General features: G+C 40.9%; 1 protein-coding gene across 6 annotated transcripts in view; it reads right to left on the reverse strand.

The window, feature by feature from the left end:
- The window catches only part of LOC119545490 (aminopeptidase O (putative)), a 358623-nt gene that overhangs the window by 21555 nt on the left and 310582 nt on the right, over positions 1–26486 (reverse strand). For all 6 annotated transcript variants that reach the window (XM_037851043.1, XM_037851041.1, XM_037851039.1 and 3 more), the window contains one exon: positions 762–878. In XM_037851043.1, the coding sequence (XP_037706971.1) occupies positions 762–878 (117 nt within the window). The remainder of the gene's footprint in view (positions 1–761; positions 879–26486) is intronic.

Consider the following 26486-nt stretch of genomic DNA (forward strand, 5'->3'; position numbering starts at 1 on the left):
CAAGTGGCTGAGGGCTGCTTTATTGGACTAGACAGTTCTAAAATGTTCAGTTATTTTAATCTAACTACTCAAATTTACTTGAATTTTTGGCATTTAATTAAGAGTTGCAAATGAGTTTCCTCTTTGTGCTCGTTTTTCACTTAAGATGACTAAATACATTAAATTTTTATTATTTTACCAAAAAAACCTGGAATTCAACATAGGATCCATATTGCAGTCTTCACAATATACTCAAAAATATTAAGGACCAAATCATATTGCTTTCTGTCAAGCATCCAATTTTACTTTTCAAACCATGGCTGTAGGATTTAGTTTTCATTTCCTTTACATATGGCTCCTTTCCTGTCCTAACTTAATGCAACCAAGAAGCTCTGACACATACAAACCGAGCTTCCCTAATCTGCAACAGGTCTGTGCAGACTCAGGACCACCCACCCAAGTTCACAATTCAGATTCTGGGAATCTTCCACCTCACCTGTGCATTCCTTTAGGATACTTATATCCATCTTTATGACTTAAGAAAGAGGGAAAAACTCGGGCCTCTAAATACCATAACCCCAGGTCCCCTGCAGGGGAAAAGATCAGGAAAGCAGCTCTGCTTTGCTGGAAGTACCTGCCCTCCTCCACTCACAAGGACAACGGCATGGAATTCTGCATGGGATTCTGCTAGTGGAAACGGTGGTGTCAATGGTTTGGGACTGCAATGGGCTTGTCACTCTTCACCCACAGCAAAGGCCTGCAATCAAGCTCTCTCCAGTTACCTCTGCATCCTGCTGCTCGAGGTAGTAGGTTCTCTGAAGACTTTGCAGAGTTCGGGGTTGCAGGGTCTTCTGATCCAAAAGCTGCTCCAAAAGCAAGACGAGCTGATCTGGAAGAAGCTGAGGGCAAAACCAAACAGCCTGTGAAAATGCCATTCGGCCACCAGAAGTTAAACCCAAACATACCAAAGATGGCAAGTCCAGGGTAACCTGGACACAAGCCCACGTCTGAACCTTGGGACGCTGCAGGGTTGACATTTGTGCAATCTCAGGGTTTATACTATCTATATTCCCTCCATTCTGGGGCCTGTTTAAGCCCTACTTCCCATGCTTTTCCACTTCATTTCTATATTTAAAACAGATCAGAACTGTGCTTATCTTAAAACGGTATCAGTGTTTATTAGAGCCCTCTCTTTACGGCACACACATGCCAAAAGATGTCATTAAGCCTAGAAATCAAAGACTCAAGAAGTCATCATCCGATATTAGGCCAACACATGGAGTTAGTTTAACATAAAAAAGAAGCTTTCAAATTTGCACCTCTACTCCACACACCAAGAAATAAAGAGCACATGATAAAACAAGAATTAATCCCTCCATTATAGAAATTATACATTTATTGCTCCTTTAAAAAAAATAAGAAATGGGTACACACATGATTATACACATACACACACACCCATACACACACCCAGTCATCCACACTCCTGAGCCTTGACATGGGATAAGTCAAAAGTGGGGTGAGCATTTAAGAGCAAGGTCAGAAGGATGTCTCTACTGGTACGAAAATAAAACAAACTAATTTGTGAGTGGCAAACCATATTTGTGAAACCCAAGGGCTTAAATGCATGTAAGACTTCATCTGACTCATTCACTCCTGTTCTAACCACACCCAGCAGAGATGTGTACTCATACAGACTGTTAACGGGGGGAAAAAACAATTTAAGTTACACTTTATATGAACTGAAAAGTATTTATTATAAAATCAAGGTTTTAAAATTACCATTATAAATGCTATTATTCTCTACATTTGGCTTCTCTTCATCCCAGCATAAGCCCAGATAATCCCCATCAAACACCCAAATTTGCAGGTCTGGAAGCCAACACCAGGTCAGCAGAACTTTAATAGGAACACCTGGATATTAATCCCCATTTTCAATTTTACTTAAAGACATTTTAAAAATTACTGGCTTCTCTCTCTTCCTTTCTTCACCTTCCTGCCCCCAATTGTGTGCTGTCTGCCCCCTCCCTCCCTCCAACTCACAGACACACACACACTTGGCCAAAATGAGCTTGTAGGAAAATTTGACAGTCTCCATGTGAACATTCACTCCATAATTCCACGTTTTCTCACCTCATCTGCTAAGTTCTAATGAAACTTCCAGCTCCCTGCAGCAAGAGAGAAACAGCAGAGGCACAATCGAGTGGTTATTTCATAATCTCACTCCATTCGCCTATAAGTCAAGCTTGGATCCAACAGTAGCAAGGCCCCCCTGGGCTGGTGGGAGTAAGGCAGGTGCCTTCTGCCTGGGAGGGTCTACAGCAGGACTCAAAGAGTTACCAACATTTGATCTCCTTTTATTAGAAGTCACGTGCCTGTAAGATGCTTTAAAGATACCAAATTATGACACAGCTACTAGTAACAAAAACACAGTCTACCATTTTCTACAGTGTTTGATGCACATGGCCACTTTTATTACATTTAAAGAAAACTGTCTCCAGCGACCCTCCTGTTTGGCTTCCAGGAAGAGGATGTCCTTGGCAGGTACTCGTGGTGTGCTACAGACAGGGAAGGATTCTCACCCGCCCTTGCGTCATCCTGACCAGGCAGCCAGCAGGGGACCTTTCCCAGCAAAGCCACCCGATGGCCGCTGGTCCCCAGCCCTGTTTCCATCTATCTCACCCTACAGCTTCCTTGTCCAGCTTTTCCTTCCCTGCATTCCAAGAGGGCCCCTTTTGTCCTCAAGGCTGGGATATCTGCCCATGGCCTTGAGCCCACCCTTCCCGTGTCCTCTGAGGCTTCTCCCCAAATGCCTTCTTGCACCTTAATTTCCTTACAGTGCCTTCCCTAGCTCCCCAAAATCAGTCACCTCCCTACTTCCCTTTCTCCCTCCTCCCCAGTGGCCTGGCCGCCCTCACCCCAGTTTGGAGGGGTCCACCAGGCTCTCCAGGGCACTACAGAAGTGGGTGTGGGGGACCTGAGTCTTGGACAGAGTACCCCAGCCAGTCAGCTGAGGCGAGCACCTGCACCCGGCACAGGCATGCTCAAAACCTGTAAGCAGTGTTTCTAAAAGTAGCCAATCACATGGGAGCAATATGTAAATATTTACGGATAGCTGGAGAGGGACCACTCCAGAAACAGGAAGACAGGCTTCTGGGAAATGGCCTGTCTGACGAGAGCACTGAGTCTTGGCACTAATAAAGCATGATACAGCACAGAACACCCATCAACCAGTTCTCATTTAGGAAGTGTTTGCTAACTAAATACAAGCAGGAACCAGCCCTGCCAATTTGCAGAATTATAGGGGAGGAGAGTTGAAAGACAAGCATCTACCTATAATGTGCTGGACCTTACAAAGAGATCTATTGTTAGGACTTGTGTTTGGAATTTGTTTTAAACTAGAAAGATCAACAAAGGAAAGAAGCCCTTGAGTAAGACAACTAGCTTTGCCCTCAACTTATCCCAAATTGGGAATAACCAATAAACCACACTCCAGTTTACAATCTAAGACTCATTCATATGTGAACCTATCAAAATACCTGGACTCATACTTCTCTATCTTTTGCATTTTCTTTTTAGCATAAAGTTCAAAGATCTGCACACAGAAACAGAACTGAAAACATCACTGAAAGGCTTTTGTCCTCTCCAAATTTTACTTGATGGAAATACTTAAAAGCTAAGCCACATGACTTGAGGCAGACAGCTGAGATGGAAGGAGTGAGTACATTACAAAGTCAAGCCTTTACAGTTCCTTAATAAATTTAATTCACTCTAATTGGAGAGAAGTAAAGAGCAGGCGGGCACACTCATCCCCTCCAGGTATCCCTTCCTCCTTCAGTAACCGCGCCCGATGACTGGTGCAAGAGCCAGCTTGTTGAGAGGCAGGCAAAGCACAGCAAGGACCTCCACAAAGACGATTAAAACATTCCTCAATAATGCTATATGAGACTGCTTCTAGGCCAACTCTTTAGAATGGAGTTGTACAAATGACTCTCACTCAGTAAACAACCTGTAAGCCATCTGGCTTTCAACTGTAACTCTTCCAATACATGAAAACAAAAGTAGTCTCTAAACAATGAAAAAAGTAGAGAAAACCAGTTTGCCATCTTTCCAACTAATGCTATTTTAGTACATAGACAATATAACTAACACAGCATCTTCTGTTCTCAAACAAATGAACCTTAATTTTTAAATGAGACTATAGACCTTGGAAAGAGTGTATGAAAGCAAAAATATGGTAAAGATCTATATTTTAACACAGTGTATCTCTCTTTGTAATATAAACATTTGCTCCAAGGAAAGCCATCCTATGATGAAGAGGAAATAATACGTAATAACCAAAGTGCTTGCACCGCAACAGAAAGATACTGCAGACTAGCAAACAAGCTGGGAGCCCCGTACTGGGTGGCGAGACGCCCCCTGGCAGCCCACGGTGGCCATGTGGCTGGGAAATGTGCGGATCACTCCACTCCCACCTATGTGGAATCAGATTAAATGTCACAGGACTCCTGGGCCAGCTGTGTTTTAATACATCAATACTGACAGAGACAGCTATGCCTTTCACTGTATTATAGAGCAATCAAGAAAATTACGTGTTTCTGAGCACTGCCTCTCAAGAAAGCGGTTCCTTTAAACATTCTGTAAAAAGAACCTGCCTTTATTTCTGAGTACTCACATCCACAGTTAAACAGTGACAGGAACAGAAAGTCCCTTCCTTTTCAAAGACAAGGAATTCATGACGGAGTTATTGTTTTTCTCCATATGGAGACCAGCTCCGTATTTTTAAAATGCATCTGCCTCGGAAACTTAAGACAAAATAAGGCTACGGGGTGCCAAAGTCATGTGGGTACTTGAAAGGGAGAACATGGTCACAGAACTGTAAAACTTACTCAAATAAGTATTTAAAAAAGAAGATGAAAGAAAGAAAACAACACTGAAGGAGGTCAGTCAAGTACAAATGCCATTTGTTCAGGAGTTCGAAGTCTGTGTTCTTGCTCTAAACACGGAGGATTCCATAGTTGCTAATTACCCAGAAATGTACCCAGAAAAGACAAAAAGGTGTACCTTGTGTTTTTTCCGGTCAACTTAAGAATTGAGGCAAGCCGCACAACTTTGAACAGTTTTAAGGAGTTTCCGCAAAGGCTCTTGGAGAGAAAATAAGAATTTTTCAAACCCACCCTAGCCTACAAGCAGCACAAAGAAAAGCCCTGACTCTTCTAGAAGCCTCCTGCTGCCGTCCAGGGGCATCGCTCACCCTGCACTCCCAGAGACCACCCAGGCGACCAAGGCCCTCCGCCGGGGCTCTGTTAGGGTGTGGAAGGGGCTCGGTCGCCTCCTTGATAAGAATGTCGAGGACATGCCTAAGTACTGACCTTCTGCAGGCAGGACCCGGGCCGGGGTCCCGGGTGCCCGTGACCATCCCGGCAAAGGGGTGCACCTCAGCCTGTCGCCCGGCTGGCGCGGCAGCCCGCATGAGAAGGAAAGGAAGGCTCCCCGGCTGGAACGAGCCCCGGACTGATGCAGCCACTGCCTGCCGGTGGCCCGAGTTCTATTATTACCCCATTATCACTCTGGGATCTGTGCCTAAATGAAGCATACTTCCTCTCTGATGCCATTTCCTTTTATCCTGGCTGGAGACTAAAAGCGGATCAATGGGGGCAATACATATGATGTCACTTCAATTTACAGCGATGGCCTCCCCCCTCTTTCAGCCTGTCTGAAATACACAGAAAGATCAATTCTTCCCAAAAATGGTTAAAAAATGCTTGGGGAGCATTCTTCTTCCAGAAAAGCATTCTCTGCTATATTTGTCTATGTTACTACGGCAGGAACTGTTTACACGGAACAAAAACAGAAGAAATGGGGGAGGGAGAGAAATCTCCAGTTCTCCTGTGTGCTCGAGATTGGCCGGCTGAAATTAAGCACACACAGGGTCCGACCTTTGAAAATCACGTGTAGAAGGGTCTCGGTGGTAGGGGAACAATAGAGAGAGCAGTTTTCCTTTGCCCCCTGATTTAAAAGGTAATCCCACAGACATAAAATGCTCTTTCATTTTGGTAAGATCTCCAAGGGTGACAAATTCCTTTCTATTCTTCCCAGAAAACACACCCACCACTCGTGCCCCTTCATCCCACACCCCATCCACAGTGCAAGAGGAAACTGTCCCTACTCATAGTTTCCTCACTAAAGGCGACAGGGAAGCTTACTTACCAGACTTGAGACAGAATTTATAAGCCAAGGCATCTTTCAGATACTGCTCTGAGCCAAATTTAACATAACAAAACAAAAAAGTAAAAAGCTCTAAGGTGTATAAACTTCCACACGGTGATTTTTGCCAATGTGCAAAATTAAGATATAACTGACAAAATTTCTTGAAACAAAACCAAGAATTCTTCCTCACAACTCAAAAGAAATACAAAACCCTAAAAGTATCAGAACTCACAGGTGTAGCCAACCTTCCTGCCCCCAGTCACTGGCAAGGACCAGAGTTTTCACATCAATGCTAATAAATTGATGTCCTTTCATCTCTGTCACTTTTTTAATGATAAATATTTTTAACTGATAAAAATAAGCCATTTTATAACAAGTATAGTCAAGTGTCTGCCGAAGAGCTGCTGTTTACTAGGATATCATGATGTGTCGTAAATGTCTTCAGTCTTGTATACAAGACAGACGCGACTGAATTGCTTACTACAACTAACTGAACACAAAACTTATAAAGATAAACTACCCTTTACATGTTGAAGCAATAACATAATACATTTTAAAAAACAGCCAAAATTTAAGAATGTAAATTTGTGCTATTCACAGTATTTGGGGAGGGGGCACAGATCTCATTTGCCAGCAAACGAAGGTAACCAAGTAAAATAATTACGAGTGAAAATAATTTTCTTCTCAATAAAAATCAATCAATCAACAGGCATCTATTTGTCCTACAGCATCAGTTATTTCTGAATATCAAATATCTTTAGGGAGTATATGTATAGTCACATTTTGGAAAGAAAATTCAAGCAAAAGCAAATATCCAAATAATCCATTTGACACAGGGGGAAAAGAGCATATTTATTACATTTGTGGAAAACAATTCTGTCAGCTACAGTTTAACAAGACTGCTGGACTCCCAGGGATGAGCCTGAAACTTCTGGTCCAAAAGAGGGAAGAGAATGAAACAAAATAAAGTTTCAGTGCCTGAGAGATTTCAAATGGAGTTGAGAGGTCATTCTAGAGGTTAATTCTCATGCATTATATAGATACTCCTTTTTAGTTTATTAGAATAGTTAGAAGGAAACTGTTGAACTACAATCCAGTAACTGCTGAACTGCAATCCAGTATCCTTGATTCTTGAAGACGATCACAGTATTATATAGCTTACACGGTGTGACCACGTGATTGTGAAAACCTGTGGCTCACACTCCCTTTATCCCGTGTATGGACAGATACGTAGAAAAAAGGGAGACAAAAAGTAAATGAATAATAGGAGGGGAGGAGGGGTATGGGATGTTTACGGTGTTCTTTCTTACTTTTTATTCTTATCTTTATTTTTTGGAGTAATGAAAATGTTCAAAAACTGATTGCGGTGATGAATGCACAACTATATGATGATACTGTGAAAAACTGATTGCATACTTTGGATGATTGTATGGGATGTGAATGTATTTCAACAGAATTGCATTAAAAAAAAACCTAAAAGGAAAAAAAAAAGACTGCTGTACTTTCTGAGCCACGGTTTATTCACAGTGCTTCCAAAAGTGACACTACAGCAACCAAAGCAGCCATCATTAGCAAATACTTTCTGGGATAATTTATTGGAATAAATCTTTTTCACATTTCCAGATGATTAGACTCAATTTTTCACATGCTATCATTTCCCTCATTTTTGTAAAAGTATTGCTAAAACTATAAGCAATCTGACAGAACAAATTGTGTAAAATACATAAAATACAATTCTCTTGTCAAGTGGATTTCTTACAACTATATTTATGCTAAGGGTTTATATTATTACCCATTTTGGAAAAGAATACATTGTAAATACGCAAATTAAAAATTTCCAACTCTTTATGAGAGATGGTTGGGCTCCTCCTATTCGGCCCTTCGCACTCCCAACCTGAAAGCCCATTAACAAAGGGGCCAAAGGGAGACCATTCCTGATTTAACTTTTATGCTTCTCAAGAAAATCATCAGTCATGAAAAAGAAACTGTAAATTTCTGAGTGATTCAGTCTATTTACCCTACCATGACAACAGAGGCATGCTCAATGTATCACTTGTTTAAGGATCTCTAAAAGGATTTGGAATCCCTAAAAGTATCAGAAAACACTTCTAACTTGTGTTGTCCTTCCAGTTTTTTCCCACAGAAATCTGCTTTTTGTTCCTTACAATCAATACTCTTCCCTAAATTAATAATATTATGCTTTATAACTGATGCATTAGTCTTGAATAAACCTATGTATTTTTATGAACCTAATTTCCTAACATATAGTGATATTTCCTAACTCAAAATTCTATAACATACTAATTTATAACTCCCTACAATCCACCCAGCATACTGATATACCTTTATGGAGAAAACTGCTGAGTTTGCATGTCAAAATTATTTGTGGAGTTTCCAGTCCATGCAATGGAATACTATGCAGCTGTTAAAAAGGATGAGATGGAACTACTTCTGCAATACGGTAACATGGCAAGATACATTATTAAGTGGGGTAAAAAGTTCAGAAGAGAATGTGGAATATGATTGAATTTGTGTAAATAATTTTCTAGAGATATTTAAAAAGAAATTAAGTCTTTGTGTCAACTTTTTTTCTGAGTAACCTATATGAGCTGTCTGGCCTTTTTCTTTTTTCTTTGTCTTTTTTTCTGCATCCAGCTCAAGCGGAAACATTTTTCTTAAATCATGTTAAAATTATTTCCCAATAATTTACTTAATGGAGAGAACTACTTTATGAAAGAATTCAATACTGCAACTTAATCTAACAGCACTAAAATGCATAAATGATTAAAGCACATGTTCTAACAAAGTACTGAGCTAGCAAATTGGAAACCAGGGGCTTCTGTAAAGCGGGTCCAGTTAACTCCAGACAGAACCCCCAGCACTAGTGTGCACCAAGAAATACATCGTTGTCTCTCTTCCCTTAGACATAACAATATTTAAATACAACACATCTCAAAAGTTCTATTTTAATATTTCAACATAAGGATGAATGCCAGTACCCTTGAATATGAAACATTAGTTCTGGGCAAGCAACACTAGAAAACTGAAAGGAGAATCTAAAATCTTCCAAATGCTTTGCAAATATTTTTGAAGCACAGCACTAGACAATCACATGCTCAGATTTTTGCGTTGTCATGTGCAATATAAACACTATCAAATTATTTTCAGATTTTTTTCCAGAGAAAAAGCAGTAACTATAATTTTGTCCAAATCCAGAATTTCTCCCTAGCTTTCTCTAACTTGCTGTATCACCTCCAATATGTCAAAATCATATTGCCTGTGTGGGATTATTTATTACAAAATTTACTATGTGGGATTATTAATTACAAAATTTACTACTTTTAGTAAATAATTATATCAACACTAGATTTTCCTTTGTTAACATTTGGTTGATTTACTTTCTTTTGCCCTAGGTTCCTGATGAAAAGTGAAGCGCAAAATTAAGCTGGTCATTATACACAAATAGCAAAATCCTTAAGACTACTTAGTCTGAAAATACAGCTTTTCCTCCAAATTACAAATAATAAGCAAATTGGATAAAAAAGCTCTTAAAGAAAATATGAACTTCAGAATCTTTTTTTAAAAATTCATTTTATTGAACTATATTCACATACCACGCAGTCATATAAAACAAAGCGTACATTCGATTGTTCACAGTACCATTACATAGTTGTGCATTCATCACCAAAATCAATCCCTGACACCTTCATTACCACACACACAAAAATAACAAGAATAATCATTAAAGTGAAAAAGGAACTTCAGAATCTTATATACAGAAATAGGATCCTCTCCTTTTAAGTTTAAAAAAGGAATAAACGGAGTTCAAACAAAACTATATTTTAGTGGCTATAAAAAGAATGTACATTTTAAAGGCAACTCCTAAAGGACTGGAACACAGTCTTGTTCACTTTGAATATATCTACCGTACGCCTGACACTTAAACGCCTATCGAATTTAAATAAAGGACTTAATGTCCAATATCATAAGATGGATTGATATAGTAACAGTGTCCACAAGAATGGCTGCCAATCAACAATTCAGGGATTTAACTCCATCTATGAAAACAAAATTTATAAAGCTACACTTGAAAATTCAGGCCAGAATTTTATTCCTTTTATTTTCTTCTAACCTAAAACAGATCCAAATAAATACACACAAACTTATCAATTTAAAAAGTTTTATAAACATTACGTGCAATAACAGATCTGCTTGATGATTCATATTCTAAAAGCTAAGGATAAAATAACCGAAAAGCCTCTTTAGCTGTAATCAATGAAATGATGGCAATGCAATCTTTTTTAAAAGCTACTAAATAAATCAGATTGTATGATACGGAGTCTTACGCCATTCTGCTCTATATGGAAAACCCAATAGTGTATCTTAGAGCTGTCACTTTGCTTCTCGTAGCCTCCTTATTAAAGCTTGCCATTAGGGATTAATTTTTAAAATATTATTAAAAAAACAACAGCTGAAAAAAAAAATAAAGTAAGCTATGACATCCTTTTAGAGATAAATTAACCAGAGTTGTAAAGTGAGAAAAAAGCAAGAAGCAGAAGGAAGAAGAAACCAACTCAACCTCTCTGGTGCTCAAGGGAGACAGACGACTCGGGAATCGACGCACCCATGCATCATCACCTATTCTGAAACAAGGAACATAATTTATAAGTAAATTTCACTCTTAGGTATTTATTCTGGTGTCTAAAGTACTAATATTCCATTATTCCTAGTTCCTCACCTTTCTTCTTCATAGGCACATGGTTAAGGCATCACCAAATATCTTTTAGGTCAGTTTTATTTTTTAACGTTCTTTCTGTACTTTCTACCAAATCCAAACTAGCATAAATTTCAGTCACATGTCTACAATTTGTCGGGTGGTTTCTGTTGTAAATTTGACAACGAAATATATCCTTAAGTATATTTACAGTCAACCACAATTAAAGAGGAATGGTGGGATGAGGGGATGAGGTGGAAAGAAGGTAGTCAAAGTACATGAATTATTGCTGAAAAAATTAAGGAATAAAATTGTTTTTATTTAATAAAAATTCCTTGCAAGTAGTGTACAATCTTACTATCCAGTCAATGACTCAGGTTTTACTTCACAGAATGATTTAATGGTTATAAAATATAGGAATTATTTTTCACTCAAATTCTGTCCAGACATTTTATATGCTACATTAATTTTGAAAATTTTTATGAGGAATAGAGCAAAGGATTGACTTAAGGGTTACTTCGACACTTAGGGAAATTTGTATTACTGAAAAAAATATGGACATAAGAACTTCAGAAGAAAGAAACGGGGGGGGGGGGAGTTTCACCAACTTTCAAGAAAGGGTTACTTCATTTGTGATCTCCCCTCTTCTCTCCCCCACCTCAGTAACAGTGCATCAAAGGGAATGAAAGCTACTACTGGGCCAGTATTCCGAATGAAAAAGAAATAGCCGGGCAGTGAATGCACAGCCATGTGAGATGAAACAAATATGTAACTGGGAAACAGAACAATAAAACCACATGGAAGTGCGCAATGTGCCAGTTCTATTTACCCACAAGTTGCATGCTATGTACAAATGGGTGAATAATTTATCAATTATTGTTCTTCCCATTATTATAGAAACTGTTTCTGCCTAAACAAACTGAAATACTGTTTTTAAAATGTTCTTTTAGGGCAAAATATGAGCTTTTAATGTAATGAGAGTATAGATGTTATAATCTTATGTCTCGTGTGAGCTTGGACTCACATCCCAGAGCAGCCTGAAGCTGCTGTAGAAGTGTCTCCTTGTGTGAATCGAAGTACTTGAAAGCCTTTGAAACAGCAAAATGAATACTCACTAATAGTGGTTAAATATGGATTTAAAATCCTAGTAGATCTGGAATATTTCTTTTCACAGGTTGGCATGGACTTGGCTAAACCTAAGATGTGCTTTCTAGTAGCATTCTGAAATCTCATGCTTATGCAAGCTATTCCTGATAGACTCCTAAAGAAATTTCACAAAACCTGAAGGTTTAGCTTTTCTATTCTTTTTACATCTGCCTTTACATATTTATAATGTACTTATATAAGAAAAATTCAGTGTTATTTTATTGGAATAATACATTTTACCAGCAAAGAACATCCTTTGGAAATTACAGGAAATGTTAAGCCATTTCTAAGTTTTCTGATTGTTTTCCATTAAAATTTAAACAGACTACGGAAAGCCAAACTTTCCCTCCTCTCAGGATCTCAGCTTATCCGTATAAATTTACTTAGAATTTATCTTTCTAAAAAAAAAAAAAGCAGAAATGAAATATGATTTTCTTTATGTAGGTTTTTAGAAATTTTCCTATGTAACTAAAACTTTAAAAAAGCATTTTTAAAAATGCTCCTCTGGTCACTACTGCTTACTTTCCAATATCAAAGTTACAACATATTAATTATAATCCACACATGCTACTCCAAAGTGAAGCTTGACTTATTTAAAACACATTAACCTGAAAAACCAGTGATTACAGAGCATTCCCTAAATGATAAAAGTGGGTACAGAGATATAATTACTAAATGCAACCTCACAGGTTGAACCAATTCCTCCACTGATTTCACCACGTAGGTTTCATTTCAGAACTTTACAAGGAATACACAGCTACCTCTGAGACACAAACGAACAGCCTGCTCCTTCCAAACAATCTTTTCTTTCGAGTCGACTGACATTTAGAAAATGGGTGCTGTTAGGGTCTTTGGTGGGCTGTCTGGCACCTGGTATACTTTCCATCTAAGAACTGTTTACTAGCAACTGAGACCAATGACCAGGACATCTCTAGATCAGCATGTACACCTTGAAACAGAAGAGTAAACATGGAACAGCTCTCTACAAGCAATAATGTTTGTTAATATTTTCCTGGAGGATTTACCCTTTAAACGAGCTTTCTTGAGCGCATCAGAATACATTTGTTTACCTGATCTCGTTTACATGAAGGCTTGGTCAACATCACAAACAAGAAATTACTATACCAATGTCTCTGCCCCTGAAGGCACTTAAGAGTTAAACGCTTACAAGTTTGGAAGCCTCAAAACAAAAGCACCTAATAGTATTTGTGAAGGCTAACAGAAATCCCATTCACACCCGAACGGTATCACCATGGCGGTGGGAATGCAAACCCCACGGACTGGTTTGTTAGCTGTGAGCAAATAAGGATAGGGTATGGAGCAGAAGGAATAATAGCGAGTCAAACCTGATCACCCACCCGCACACACCCAGTTAAAGCTCATGTGGTGGAAAGACTGAGTTAAAAGGAGGGAAATGAGAAGGCAATTCAAGGATCTTGAAGAAACTACGCTGATTCTTTTAACAAGCAACAGCTGACGGCCACAGACAACTAGGGCAACCCGCAGCTGTCATTAAGGCCCGGGGGGTGGGGTGGGCAAGAAAGGGCTGGAAGAGGAAAAACGTCTTACTCACTAACGCTCATCATTTCTGGCAGCTGGCTGGTGCCTGGAGTCCTACGTGACGAGGCTCGGGCCGGGCTAATATGGGTCGCAGGGCCGCTCCGCGGGCCGCCTCTTCCTCCCCAGCCAATCCCCGGGCAGGCGCCGGGCCCCGCCCCACAGGGCGGCCAGTCGGCGGCCGGTCCCGCTCGCCGCGCCGGGGCCGCGCCACACCCCTGGCTGGAAGACCCGCCCGTCCTCCTCTCGCCTTCTCCCACCCAGTAATTACTCTAATTATAAGTCTTGGCTTCAGTATTTAAACAATGTACAAACCAGTTCCAACACAACCTGCAATTCAAATGGCTTTGAGAATAAAGGCAATAATAGCTGTAGCAATTTTTCCTCTAATTTATAGAATGTGAAGACTTTCTCTCATCGTGAATTGTACTTAAAAAAAATTTTTTAAACCTCAAGTGTACATGTCATTTCTCAAGGATATTAATATTTCTGTGGAAAAACACCAGAACATGCTAGCTACCCACTAAAAATAGAGGAGGAAAAAAAAAACCTGTTTGAAAAACAAATGAATATTAAAACTCTAAATTTGGTCCCTTCTGCAAAACAAATGCTCCTGGCTCACCAGGGTCAAAATTTGCAAGGTGTACAGAGAAGAAGTGGGAGAACTGTTTTCTTACCGTTTATGGATTATGTGCATAAGGGGAACAAACCACCTGCAACGTTTCCAGTAAACAATGTGATGATTCTTATTACTAGCAGAGGTTGCTGACGATTCACACTAAAATCAGCTGAAAACTCCCAATGGCACAAATGAGTTTCCTGAGTGTAAGGATGGCTTTAATGGTGAATGACTGGCATCTTCACTGGAAACAACCAGAACATTCGAACACAAGAGCCATTGATCTTGTTTCCAATCTTACAGCAATCCCAGTTAACAGAAGAAATTCCAACAAAAACTCAACTAGAGCAACTACTTCAAGAACTTTAGGGAGAATTATCAGCAATAAGTGAGAAGCAGGCATTTCTTGAAGATGCACTTCAGAAGAAAAGCAGAAAAATAATGCCCAAAACTAGAGGCAACCAACTCAGGAAGGGAAGTTACAGGCCTTTTCCTCCTAGAAAACTGTAATAGTGCATTCATATGTTCTGAATATCAAACTCTTCATTATAATATTAAATACCCAGTGAAATTTATAGGATAAGTAAAATTTATAGTAATCTGCATCTATAAACTTAGAAGTTAAGTTTATTTGAAGAATCCCCTAAGGTTAAAAAAAAAAGAAAATGATAGTCAATAAACTACTAAATGGAGGAAAATAAAAACAATCACTATAAAAAACTTTGCACAAAAAGGTCATATAAGTCTTCTCCTTCCCATATATTTCTCAAAAACAGATTTTTTAAAAATTCAGGTAAGTATGGTTTTCAGTCCCATTCCAGCCATTTACTAGAATATACTCTAAAATGTTTCCATTTTTGAATGAAAGAAATCTTAACTGTTCACATTATGGAATTTGGTATTTTACAAAATGCCTTTTTTAAAAAAACAAAACAGCATTTTTTAGCAACTAAGTTTGCCTCTCAAAATATTAATAGATACTTCAACACAATTTAAGGTTTAATTATGGTAACCATTTAAAAAGTTAATCTTTTTATAAGAAAATCAACTAAATTTCAAGTTAAAACAGTAGAAAGTATGGAAACAAAGTCAAATGTTAACACTTTCAAATGCTAATGTCTCCCTAGCTTAAAACTTTAATGCCCTGAAAATAACTTGACATTCTTAAATGTTTCTCCTGACCTATAAATGCAATCATAAACTAACAAAGTCAGGCACCTGGGAAATAATATAGGAAGGACTCCCAAATACTTGTTCTGCAAGTAAAATCAACAGTGAGCACTATGAACACACGGGAAAAGCTCCTTTAGAGAAAATATATCCAAAACTTACACTGAGTCAAGGTTTAGAAATGGCCTGAAGTCTTTGTTAGGTAAGTCAACTTTGTGTACCAGACAAGACACCTCTCTTTAAATTTAAGAATGTTAATAAGCTTCATATGCAAGTTTTGAAATAACAATTTTTTTAAAAATGTATTTTTCAGTTTGAAAAAAATCCATTATTTACTTCAAATAAACAACTATTCTGCAATGAGAGACAAACAGGAATGAAGAAATATTACAGAATACTCCAAAGTGTTCTTGTGAAAGTAAACAGCCAAGCACCCATATTACTTACTATCAGCCTCATCACTCAGGCAAACTTTTTATTTTAGCATTTATTTTTAAAAGCCAAATGTCTTTTTCGATTAAGCTGCTGATCAAATTTGCAATTTTGCTTTAAACTAAAAGGTAGAAGGCAAGCCTTGAGATGTCACATAAACCACACACTGTCTTGAGTTATCTCCACTTACGATAAACAGTTCTCCCCAATATCACAGATTTTACTTATCATTGATTCCAATAGTACTTGCTCCAAATTACATTTCCCTTTTTGGAAGTCAAAACAGTGATCCTGCTCCATGGGAAGTTTTTTTTTTTCCCTTAAGAAACTGCCTCTGGGAAACGTTTTCCTCCCTTTCTTTTCTAACGCGAGTCCAGTCCTCTGCTGACCAGCGACGCTGGAGACACCTGCGCATCACTTGGCGCTCCTTGCGCTCTTCAAGGCAGGGGCGGCGACACTTTCCCAAGGCCTTTCAAAAGCAAAACCCCCAAACGCCACCATCAATTCCGCTGGGGCCCGCTGGGCGATGCTGTCCCAATTCTACATTCTTCAGGCTCTCAACTAACTTCACGCTAGTTTAACAGACTGTGAGAACCATACCGACATCTGTCCCCGGAGCATGTTCATCTCTGAAAGCAAAGCATGGCCCCAAACAGAAGCACGAAGGGAAAATACCTACGTCTTTAATAAGAGAGGGACCGTCGCTGTACAGCAATTCTTGAAAATAACAACTCCCGTTCTGAAAGTCGAGCCACAGGAACTCGGGACATGACGCACTCAAAGCCTTTCGCAAGAGGACGGAGCCACCATCCTCCACCACGGGAAGGGGCGGAAGGTCCCCACCGGGAAGATGGGGAGGGGGAGGGGACGGGAAGCGAGAAGGTAATTAGGGAACCTCACGTGTGTCCACAAGCCTGGCTCGAAAGCCGGGCATCATCATCTAGAACAAAAAAACTTTAACGAAGCAATTCGGTTTAGCCCTGGTACCCCGCCGGCCGCTGTTCGTCCTCCACGCCCGGCCTCTCTCCGGACATAGCCGCGCTGAAGCCCGCCGCGTGCGCGCGGGTGGGGAAGGCGCCCTCATGTCCCCGAGAGAGCAAAAGGCGAGCACCGGGCGTGGGGGCGGAGAAGAGCCAGCCCCGCCGGCAGCCGGGGGGGGCGGGTCACCGGCCGGGGCCAGCGGGGCGGGGGCGCGCCCAACGAGACCACGCCGGCCCAAAGGGCCGAGGGACCAGACTCGCACGCCCAGGGAGCCTCCGGACGCACCGCGGCAGTCAGCCCCATACCTGCCTCGGGCCGGGGACCCGGGCATTCCCCCCAGCAGCGCAGTGAGCAGCGAGGAAACCGAGGCTCCACTCACTGCACCGGGCGCTAAACCGGCCGGCCCGCGCGGGCCTTGCCAGGTGCACGCGACAGCACTCTCCCTCTTAAAAAAAAAAAAAAAAAAAAAAAAAAGTGATTTCCAAATAGCAGGCACTAGGGACACCTTCAGCAGGGGAGTCACAAAGAACCCGGTCTAATCCCACTCCACTACTCACCTAGTAACCTTGAGCACAAGCTTTGGAACCGTTTTCTCATCCGTAAAAACACGACCCGACTCTCAAGGGTGTCAGCAAACACCCAGCACCTGAAGACCCACTTTGCTCCTGGGCGTGAATTTACAACCGTCCACCCCTCTCCTCCTCCATGCTCCTTAAAGGCCAAATACCTGCCCAGTCCGAGATGTGTGGGCTGAGAGCTGCAACCGGTGAGGCTACCAAATACCACCTCCAAATGTGGACGAGGTGCCGAACAAGTTCTCACGGTTTCTCCTCCCTCCAGCCCATTTCCAGCGCCCTCTTCTAGGACTTCATCACGACTGCCTGGTTGCCAGGGCCTGGATTTTAAGCCCACTCTGCTGCCGCAGACAGGCGAGTTTTCATAAGCACAACTCGTCTGTTTGCAGACTGAAACAATGGCCTTACACCGCAGTGTGTGCCATTCAACATGCACATCTCTGGTTCCCTAACCATATTTCCAATCCTCTCCTTAACCCTACACCAAACCATTTTTGCAACTTGCTAATACCAGCCCCTCTGCCTGGAATGCCCTGTCACTCCTCCTCTAACCACTTTTCAGGGGATGATGTTTTCAAGAACCCTTCCCCAGTCTCTTCCAGGCGCAATTTTTGCTTCCTGGGCGTTATTCTGTCATCCATTCCCATTTACTGTTCTTATGGCAATTATCCTATTCTGCCATATAACAATTATTTTAGTGCTGCTGTGCAAGATGCTTTTATTTCTCAGCTCCTTGAAGGCCTGAATCCCTGGCACCCAGCACAGCCACTTTTGAATTAATGTAACCTGTCTTGTAGCGAGATCAAAGTTTCAATCTTGTGCCCATTAGCACTGATTATTAACAACTGACGAAAAATTGTTAAAACAGGATCAACTTTTTAAAGGAAAAAAAATTTCAAAGATAATACATTTTTAAAGCCTTACACCATTAATTTCACAGGCAAAGAAAACCATTACAGGTAAATGTCATATCCATTTCAGGGACATTTTCTACTAGAAAGCTGATGACAGCTTAACCACCACTGCTCTGCTTTATGCAAATGCAGATGGTGCCTTTCTTCCAGAGAACTTGCTCACGTCTGTTATCTCAGCTGACTTTGCAATGGCCTTGCAGACAAGAGCAGACATTACCCACAATCTTAAAAGAGATGACTGGGTAAGGGGGGCACAGAAAAGTCACTTAACACATAACATGTACATGGCAATTAAAACTATGTAAAAAATTTACAGATGGGTAGACCAAGAAAGGATGTTTATAGTGCTACAAACAGAGTATCATTTTTATTGGAGGTTTTCCTATGAAGTTAAGTGTTTGTAAAAACAAATGCAAGCAAACCAAAAACAAAAAACAAACCAGAGCAAAGCAAATGATTAATCCAATTATTCTTATTAATAGTCTTAATAGTGGGATCATTCTCTTGAATAGAGAAATGCGAATTTCTCAATTTCCCCAAAACTAAAATTATAGTCATCTGTCATAATTAAAATTTCTCTATATTCAATAGTCGTCATCTTAGTTATTACAGTAAACCCCATTTAAGCTAAAAACACAAATGACTTTTTTGTACTATGTTACAGCATGTGTGTGTGTTATCCAAATATATATCTCAAAAAAAAATCTATTTTTTCTGATAGAAGTTCTGATAGAAGATAGAATTTTTTCTGATAGAAGTATTTTTTTCTGAAGAAGCTGCAGGAAGAAGCCACCGAGCCACTGAGAAACCACCCTATATCTGTCCTCTAATCACCCCTATGAAAGCCCCAATTCACTATTCATTACATCAACATTTTCTGGTGTGGTAGCAAGAATAATGGGCCCCAATTACGTCCAAACCCTATTCCTGCAACCTGTGAATGTGGACTTAAGGTTGCTAACAGGTGGGGAGGGTATCCTGGATTATCCAGGCAGGTCCAGTGTAATCACCAGGTCCTTACAAATGGAAGCGGAAGGCAGGAGGGAGAGTGCCACCGAGATGGCAGCGTGAGGACTCGGCCCAGCATTTCTGATGAAGACAAAGGACGGGGCAACATAAGCCCACGAATGCAGGCAGCCACTAGAAGCCGGAAGAGGCAAGGAGCCTCGGGAAAGGAATGCAGCATCAAGTTTGTGTTACTTTGTTACAGCAGCAACAGGAAACCAATACAACTGAACCCCATGTTTCTCTAATAATTAACCTCACTGCTTCTTAACTTGTTTGGCTCAACATGCGAGGAAAATGAAAACATCCTTTAAAAACTCTCAGGGACACCTGGATTCAGCTTTATTCTAAGAAAGGAAGCTTTCTTCCAGGTTCTTCCGTCCACTCCCACGTACACAAGTTTAAAGGTGATTTCCAGGCTCAATTCTCGAGTCTGAGAAGGATGATGGATGGGTGGGTGGGTTGGGATGAGAAGGCAGCTGGATAAAGGGTCTGGTAAAACTCCTTGGTGCCTGGCTCTCTTAACTGCTTTGCTGCTTTAATAGGGCCACAGAGGCCGGGGCAGAGCATGTCAATGAAACAAAGGACAAACATGAAACAAAGCGCCACAGGCAACCACGTCTTGATCAAATCTAAGAGTGATTCAAGTTAATAAGTAACATAACCCCACCACCTTTTTCATGGCTTTAATTATTATAGCCAGTAAAAAATATTCAGGCCATCCCTGTTTATTGATGTTTTATTTACCCCTAAAGGCTAAAGCCTTCATTAAATGCAGAAGAGTTGTGTTCAATTCAACACATATGGTGAGATCACAGCCCGGTTTACTGTACTTTTTTTAAGCATCACCTCCCCCCCCCCCCCCCCGCCCCACCTCAAACACATGCATATACCAAGAACTCTGAATAGAATACCCAATACTGCAATTACAATCTGGCTCTATCAGAAGTTTATATTACTACATAAATGATGTGAAAGGCAATCTCATTTTTGATTAGTTTCCCTTATTCTGTTTTTCTAGCATCAATCAGTCCCCTCATAAGGCTATTTCCTACTCTCTTTAAAGCCTAAGTCACCACGGCTAAAGGGGACTCCCTTTGTCCCCAAGTATTTCAGTCACATATGTTACACTTAGCTGAGTTTCTGAATGGCACAATGGTTTGAGAAGCCTGACAAAATGTCTAAGTGGTAAAAGGAATGGGAAAAGGGTTGGAGCCCATTATTTATCACACTCCATATCCCACAAGATCAAAACCCCTTTCTTCTATTCATGGTGGAGAGACTCAAAACTTTGTCACGGAACTGCCTGATTATGATGTTTTCCGAAGTGTCATGCTATTAAATTTTCCAAAGGGAAGCAATTAGCCAGCCACAATCTTTCCAGGTAAATGCTTCGCTGAGGAATGAATGACAACTCTTTATCATGTCTTATACCAGCAAAGTAATTGTTCACACTACTCCTCGCTTAGATCAGTGTTTTTCCTATCTTTGGCCATCACTTGGCATTACTGTCTGTGGAGCTGAACAGGCATGAGAGGAGCTGGGATCATTCAAAATTAAGACCCTGCACCACTGCAAGAGAGGGAGGGTGCTGGCGGAGCTGTTCTGTCGTATGCAGTCCCCACCTCCGGGAACACACAGGCCGGGTAAACCCGTCCCCATCACCAGGGAGAGAGCTGCTTGGCAGAAAGAAGAGAAGGAGGGGTGGGGAGAGGAGAAGGAGATCTCCCTGCTCTCCTCTTTAATCTCAGGGATGGAAGAGCTGGAAAACAAAGGAGTGTCAGGGTGGAGGGAGGCAGCCCAAGATAAAAGTGCATCCAGGACCCAGGCCTCCACACTGTGCCCAGAAAAAGGCTGCCAGGATGTCACTTTACAATGGTTCTAAGGCTAGAAGCTAAACCTGGGTTTCTGTTTGATTATCCACTTTATTAGCAGAATTTCTCACCATGATATATAGCCCTCCTTCATCTCCAGTTCTCAGAAAACCATTCCTGGTAGTAATGTAACTCTAAATGAGGAAACTAAAATGCAGAATAAAGAGGCTGGGCATTAAATTTCACGAAGAATAGAAAAGTAATGGCTGTTTGATTTTGTGGGGGCGAGTATTCCTATAGATGGAGGCAGAAGCCGGTAGGAAGGGGTCTGGAGAAGCGGAGCCCTCTGGTGTGCTATGGCCTGAAAATCACCTGCCAGTGGGCTCTAAGGTCCCCGGAGACCGGAACTCACTCCCCAACCTCCTGCACTTTCCTCCTAGTGTCTTTTAGTTACTCTCAAATGCTCCTAAATGCTATTCCTAGTATATGCCCAGAATTAAAACATTTTTAATACGATTTAGTTTCTGTGGTAAAAGGAAATACATCAATCACACAAGAAATGCAGAATCTTAACATCCTGAAAACTGTTTTTACAAACTTGGTAGAATATAAAATAAATGTCAGCAATCGTATTTAGTCACCCATCACAAATCATTGTTCTTGACAGTAAAGAATGCCAGTGGCTATTTTAAAGATTTCTTAAAATTAATAGCATGAAAAACAAATGACTGACTAAACAAACATGATGTCCATAGCAAGGATAAACAAATTAGCAACCTCATAAATTGTTTCTGTTTATACAGTTTGTCCTAAAGCTTTTGAGAGAAGTATTACATAGGCAAATACCTTTGATTGTAGGATGGGACTTCCTTGAAACTGTGATCCAGGTTTTAGTTAAGCCATGAATAATGAGCACTGAAAATAGCCATAAAAAAATAATAATACATGAACCTATTAATGGTCTGTATTAGTATTGCAGTATGCTTAATATTGATTTATTACTTGCAAAAATATTGCTAAACCCACAAGGGCAATTTAAGTCACTTAGCTTTTGTTCTGTGAAAATAGAGAGAACCTTGTGAAGTGTCCTTTGAGTCCTAGAAGGTGGATGTAAAGATGGTCTGATGTCTGCCCTCCCCTAAGCCAGAGGCTGGGTGACTGTCTAGGGGCACAAAGTTAGCATCCTGGGGACATCTCCCAGGCCAGCACTCCCTCCACTGTGCCAGCTGATCCTCAGAGCCCCAAATCTTGCTGTTCTAGATTGAACAAACCCCAGTTCTTTAAACTTTTCTCACAGGTCTTATTTTTCATCCCCACAGTATCACTTTTACTTGGACCTTTCTCGACTAGTCCCTGTCACACAAATCGCAGCCTCCAACATACAATGTGGCCTGGCTGCTTCCATCCTGACCCTCCCTGCTGTCATACTGTGGCATATTTAAAAGCAGGAAAGGACTATGCCCACTGACGTTCCATTGGACTTCTGTCCATCCAGTTGGTCTGCAGTGAGCCTTCTGTCAAACCAATAGCCAGTCAGTTGTCCTCACATGTATCTGAATAGTGGCTGGTCTAATGACATCACTTAGACTGCCAAATTTGCTGGCAACCCCATTAAACCTGTAAACTCATCTGTAAACTCACTGAGGTCATCTCCAAGAAAGATTAAGGCCCACTGACTCTGGTGCTGCCCCTCCCCCTTCCCCCCTTGCTGAAGTGGGGGCCCCACCAGTTGGACCTGCCCACTCAGAAGCAACCTGGACTCTACAGCAAGTCCCAAGAGTTTCTACCGGAAAAGATAATTGTGGAAGACCAAGAACACCAATACTCAGGAACTCACTGCAGGCCCCTTCACGGACTGAACCTGGAATAACAAGACGTACAGCTTCTGAGCAGCTTAATGCAGAACCAATAAAAATGTAGGAAGAGAACTCTCTCTTCACATAAAAACCATCTCCATGAAGAGATCACCTCTCTTGCAAGGGACTTAGGGGGCAGACTATGCAGGCTCTTCTTGCATTGTAGAAATACTAATTATTTTTGCAACTGCTTTGTTTTCATTTTCTAGATTTAACCAGGAGACTCTCTAAAGAGATAACCTGGATTTGTTTGCTGTAGTTACCAAGGGCCGTGGCAAACCGGGCTTTCTGTCACTTTATTCATTTTGGGGTGTGTGTGTGTGTGTATGTGTGTTTTTATATGCAGATTTAAAATTTGTGCAAGTTGCCTAGAAACCCAAGTATGGAAGAATTCACAACTCGATGCTTCCTAAGTTGCCAGCTGCTGGAAAAAAACATGATTTCCTAACTACAGTCTCAGCTGGGGTCATTCCTGACCTACCCCATCTTTCAAGTTCAAAGATAATCTAGTTTCCCAGGGAGTTTGGTTTAGTTATACCATCATTTTGGGTTTACCTGGAGAGAAATCAGTGCTTTCTTCCCCCTGCTGGACTGCACCTCGTTCTTCAGGAAGCATAGGTCCCATCTCCTGCAGCAGGAGTGTATATACAATTTTTGATTTGGGATGCAGGCGTTAGTGGCAGAGAAGTTACTTTGCACAGAGCAAGGATGGACTGCTGGGTGGATGGAAGGTCAAAAGGCACGCTCGCACTGCGCAATGTCCATCTGAAGAGCTCTGTGTTATTTCATCCGTGTCCCCTGCTCTCTCATCCACTCATGGTCACGGTTTATAAATGGCAAGCTCAAGAAAGAAAGCTGGGCAAGACCTCTGTGAATCAGAAAGTGAAGCCCAATAAACCCTCAGGAATTTAGCTTGTTCTGACAGGCAATGGGCAACAATCTAGATAAATCACTTATAAGGTTGCCATAGTTCTTCAGGAATAAACACTGCCCATCCCCAGAGGAGTGTGGAAGGCTCGCAGAGAGCGGCTCAAGAAGGATGAATGGTGCTTGAGGGCTTTCCCTTTTCATTCTAGCAAAGTGGACCTTTCACATCTCAGAAAATGCTCTAAGTCCTTCAGCAAGCTACAGAAGAAACTATGACCGAAACAAAGGTTTTGCTTCATGTCCTGCACAAGTGTGATATCCCAGGGAGGAAATGCAAGTTAAAATCCCTGGAAAACACCTGAATTCAGTGCACTTCGGTGCACAGAATTCTGTGCTTTTATACAAATGATAAAACCCTTCTCAACCTCTATAAGTGAATGTGGCAATACTTTTGTCAACAAATTTTAGGTGCCAAGGACAAAAATGTTTTTCACGGTTATCTGCAGAACCTATCATTTTCTATCAATGAACTCTTACCGGCTTTCTGGTTAAAATAAACAAAGAATGACTTAATAAAGAATTCTTAAAATAATTAGGGGCTGATAAAGAAAATCATTTTTTTTAATCTCCCATCACACTAAAGGCTAAAGGTGGACCCAAAAAGGTATTAGTCCTGAAACTTCACAGAAAGTTTATTCATAACCAAACTACTAATACAGCTTGGAGGCCTTTTAATTAAAAAAAAAAAAAAAAAAAAAATCACAGAAGCCTCTATGTGTTCTCTACCATTTTTACACCCACTCTTAGGCCAAAGACACCATAATTTTCATATAGGTGCCCGTATTCTGTGATGTTCTCACTAAACAGCAACTTACTTGCTTTGAATGAAACGTTTCAATAGGTCTGACCAGTTTCTGCAAGTGGTACAATGAGAAATCACGAATTGCCAAATCACAGTGAGCATCTGATCTCGTGGTAATCGCATCATCAAGAGAGAAGGGAGGGTGGGGATAGGATGGGACAGACGGACAAGATCAAAGGGCTATGTAAAGCTGCAGGCCCACCAAGGTGGCTTTCCTGGCAGCGTCTCCAATGTGTTGCATATGGTGACAGCCGCCCCTCGGCTCTCGTGGTTATGCCAGGCTTGGCAACATTTGGAACAAACAACAGCTCTCTCCCCACCATTAAAAAATATATGAAAAACCCCAATCCATTCTGACATTTGCTGAAAGGAATGCAATGCCATGCTTTTGTTTTTCAAGAGCAAGTAAATACATATTTTATTTCAGGGCAGATATTTAAGATAATTAGGGGGTAAGGCAATCCTTTAAAAAAGGATTAAACACTTTTAAAAGGATGAAAAGACCATTCCTCCCGCTTCATTATGATTCTTGTCATTTTAAGGGCTATTACTCTTACACAGTTATTTAAAATTTAGGATTTTTTCCCCATAGACGATGATTAAAAGCAAGTAAGAAATTCCATCTTCATGAAATACACCTTCAAAAAAAGCACAAGATTTTATTTTCATACTTTCAAATAACTCAATTTTTAAGAAACGTCCTTCTGAGAAATTGGTAGTAAGATCTTAGAAAACGTGAGCAAGGTCGCTCAAAGATTCCGAGTGCCCTCAAGCTTAAGCTGAGGCTTAGAGCAAATGTAATCACACATGAGAGTTCACAGACTGTCACATGGCAGCAAAAATCTGCGGAGGTTTAAAATACAAATATTTGCATGATCCGTTTTATTCAAGAAAATTCAACGTGACCACTGTCACAGGAACTACTTCACCACTTCATGCCCATTCTCCAGGGGCAGCATTTGAAAGCTCATGGGGAGGCGAGTCGGGGCAGTGCAGGATGGCAGGGGTGGGAGAGGGCAGGGGCTGCTGCCACCGAAAAGACGAGAGGTGCCAGACAGCAGCAGCAGCAAGTTCTCTTTTTAAAAAATTATCTCAATCTGGTACCAAAGGGGTTCATTTTTAAAAAAGCAAATCACTAGTACAAGACAAGTCTTAGCAATTCCAGAGCACTGCTTCTTTCATCGGCTGGATTCCTACACTTAGGTCTTCAAGATGCACTGACTGGTCCCGAACTTGAGTTACTGGCTCCTCCTACTGAACGCATAATTGGGGCAGAGTTTTCAAATATGCCAACAATTAAAGTCCTGTTTCAGGGGGAAGTGCCATGTGACTGGGGTTGAAATGTTTTTTCTTCCAAATTATTAAATAAAACGCTAAGTGTAGATAGGATGTCTTCCCACTTCTCTCCTAGGTTCATGACAAAAACAGAGGCATATCCACCAATCCAATCCAGCCCTTAGAGAGAATCACAGCAAGGCGTGCTTCTCAATATCCCCTTTTCAGAGATCTGTATTTACAAAATCCAAACAATATCCGCTTTATGTCAGTGTGGCTCATGTCAAATCAAAGATGGCCATTTGGTCAGAAGTTTCTACTGAAACTGTTCCAAGGTTTTCCCAATAAAAACATGAGAACTTTTACACCTTCCCAATGAGTGGCTTTAGCCCAAATGCAAATTGGACATGGTGTGTGATTTAAGGGAAAAATCAGTAATATCCAAGTGGAGTTTCAAGGCAAGCTCGTTGTTCCCAACTATTTCAACTTCACCCCTCACCTCATTTCTGT

This window comes from Choloepus didactylus, chromosome 10 (genome assembly GCF_015220235.1).
Source record: "Choloepus didactylus isolate mChoDid1 chromosome 10, mChoDid1.pri, whole genome shotgun sequence".
NCBI classification, from domain to species: domain Eukaryota; kingdom Metazoa; phylum Chordata; class Mammalia; order Pilosa; family Megalonychidae; genus Choloepus; species Choloepus didactylus.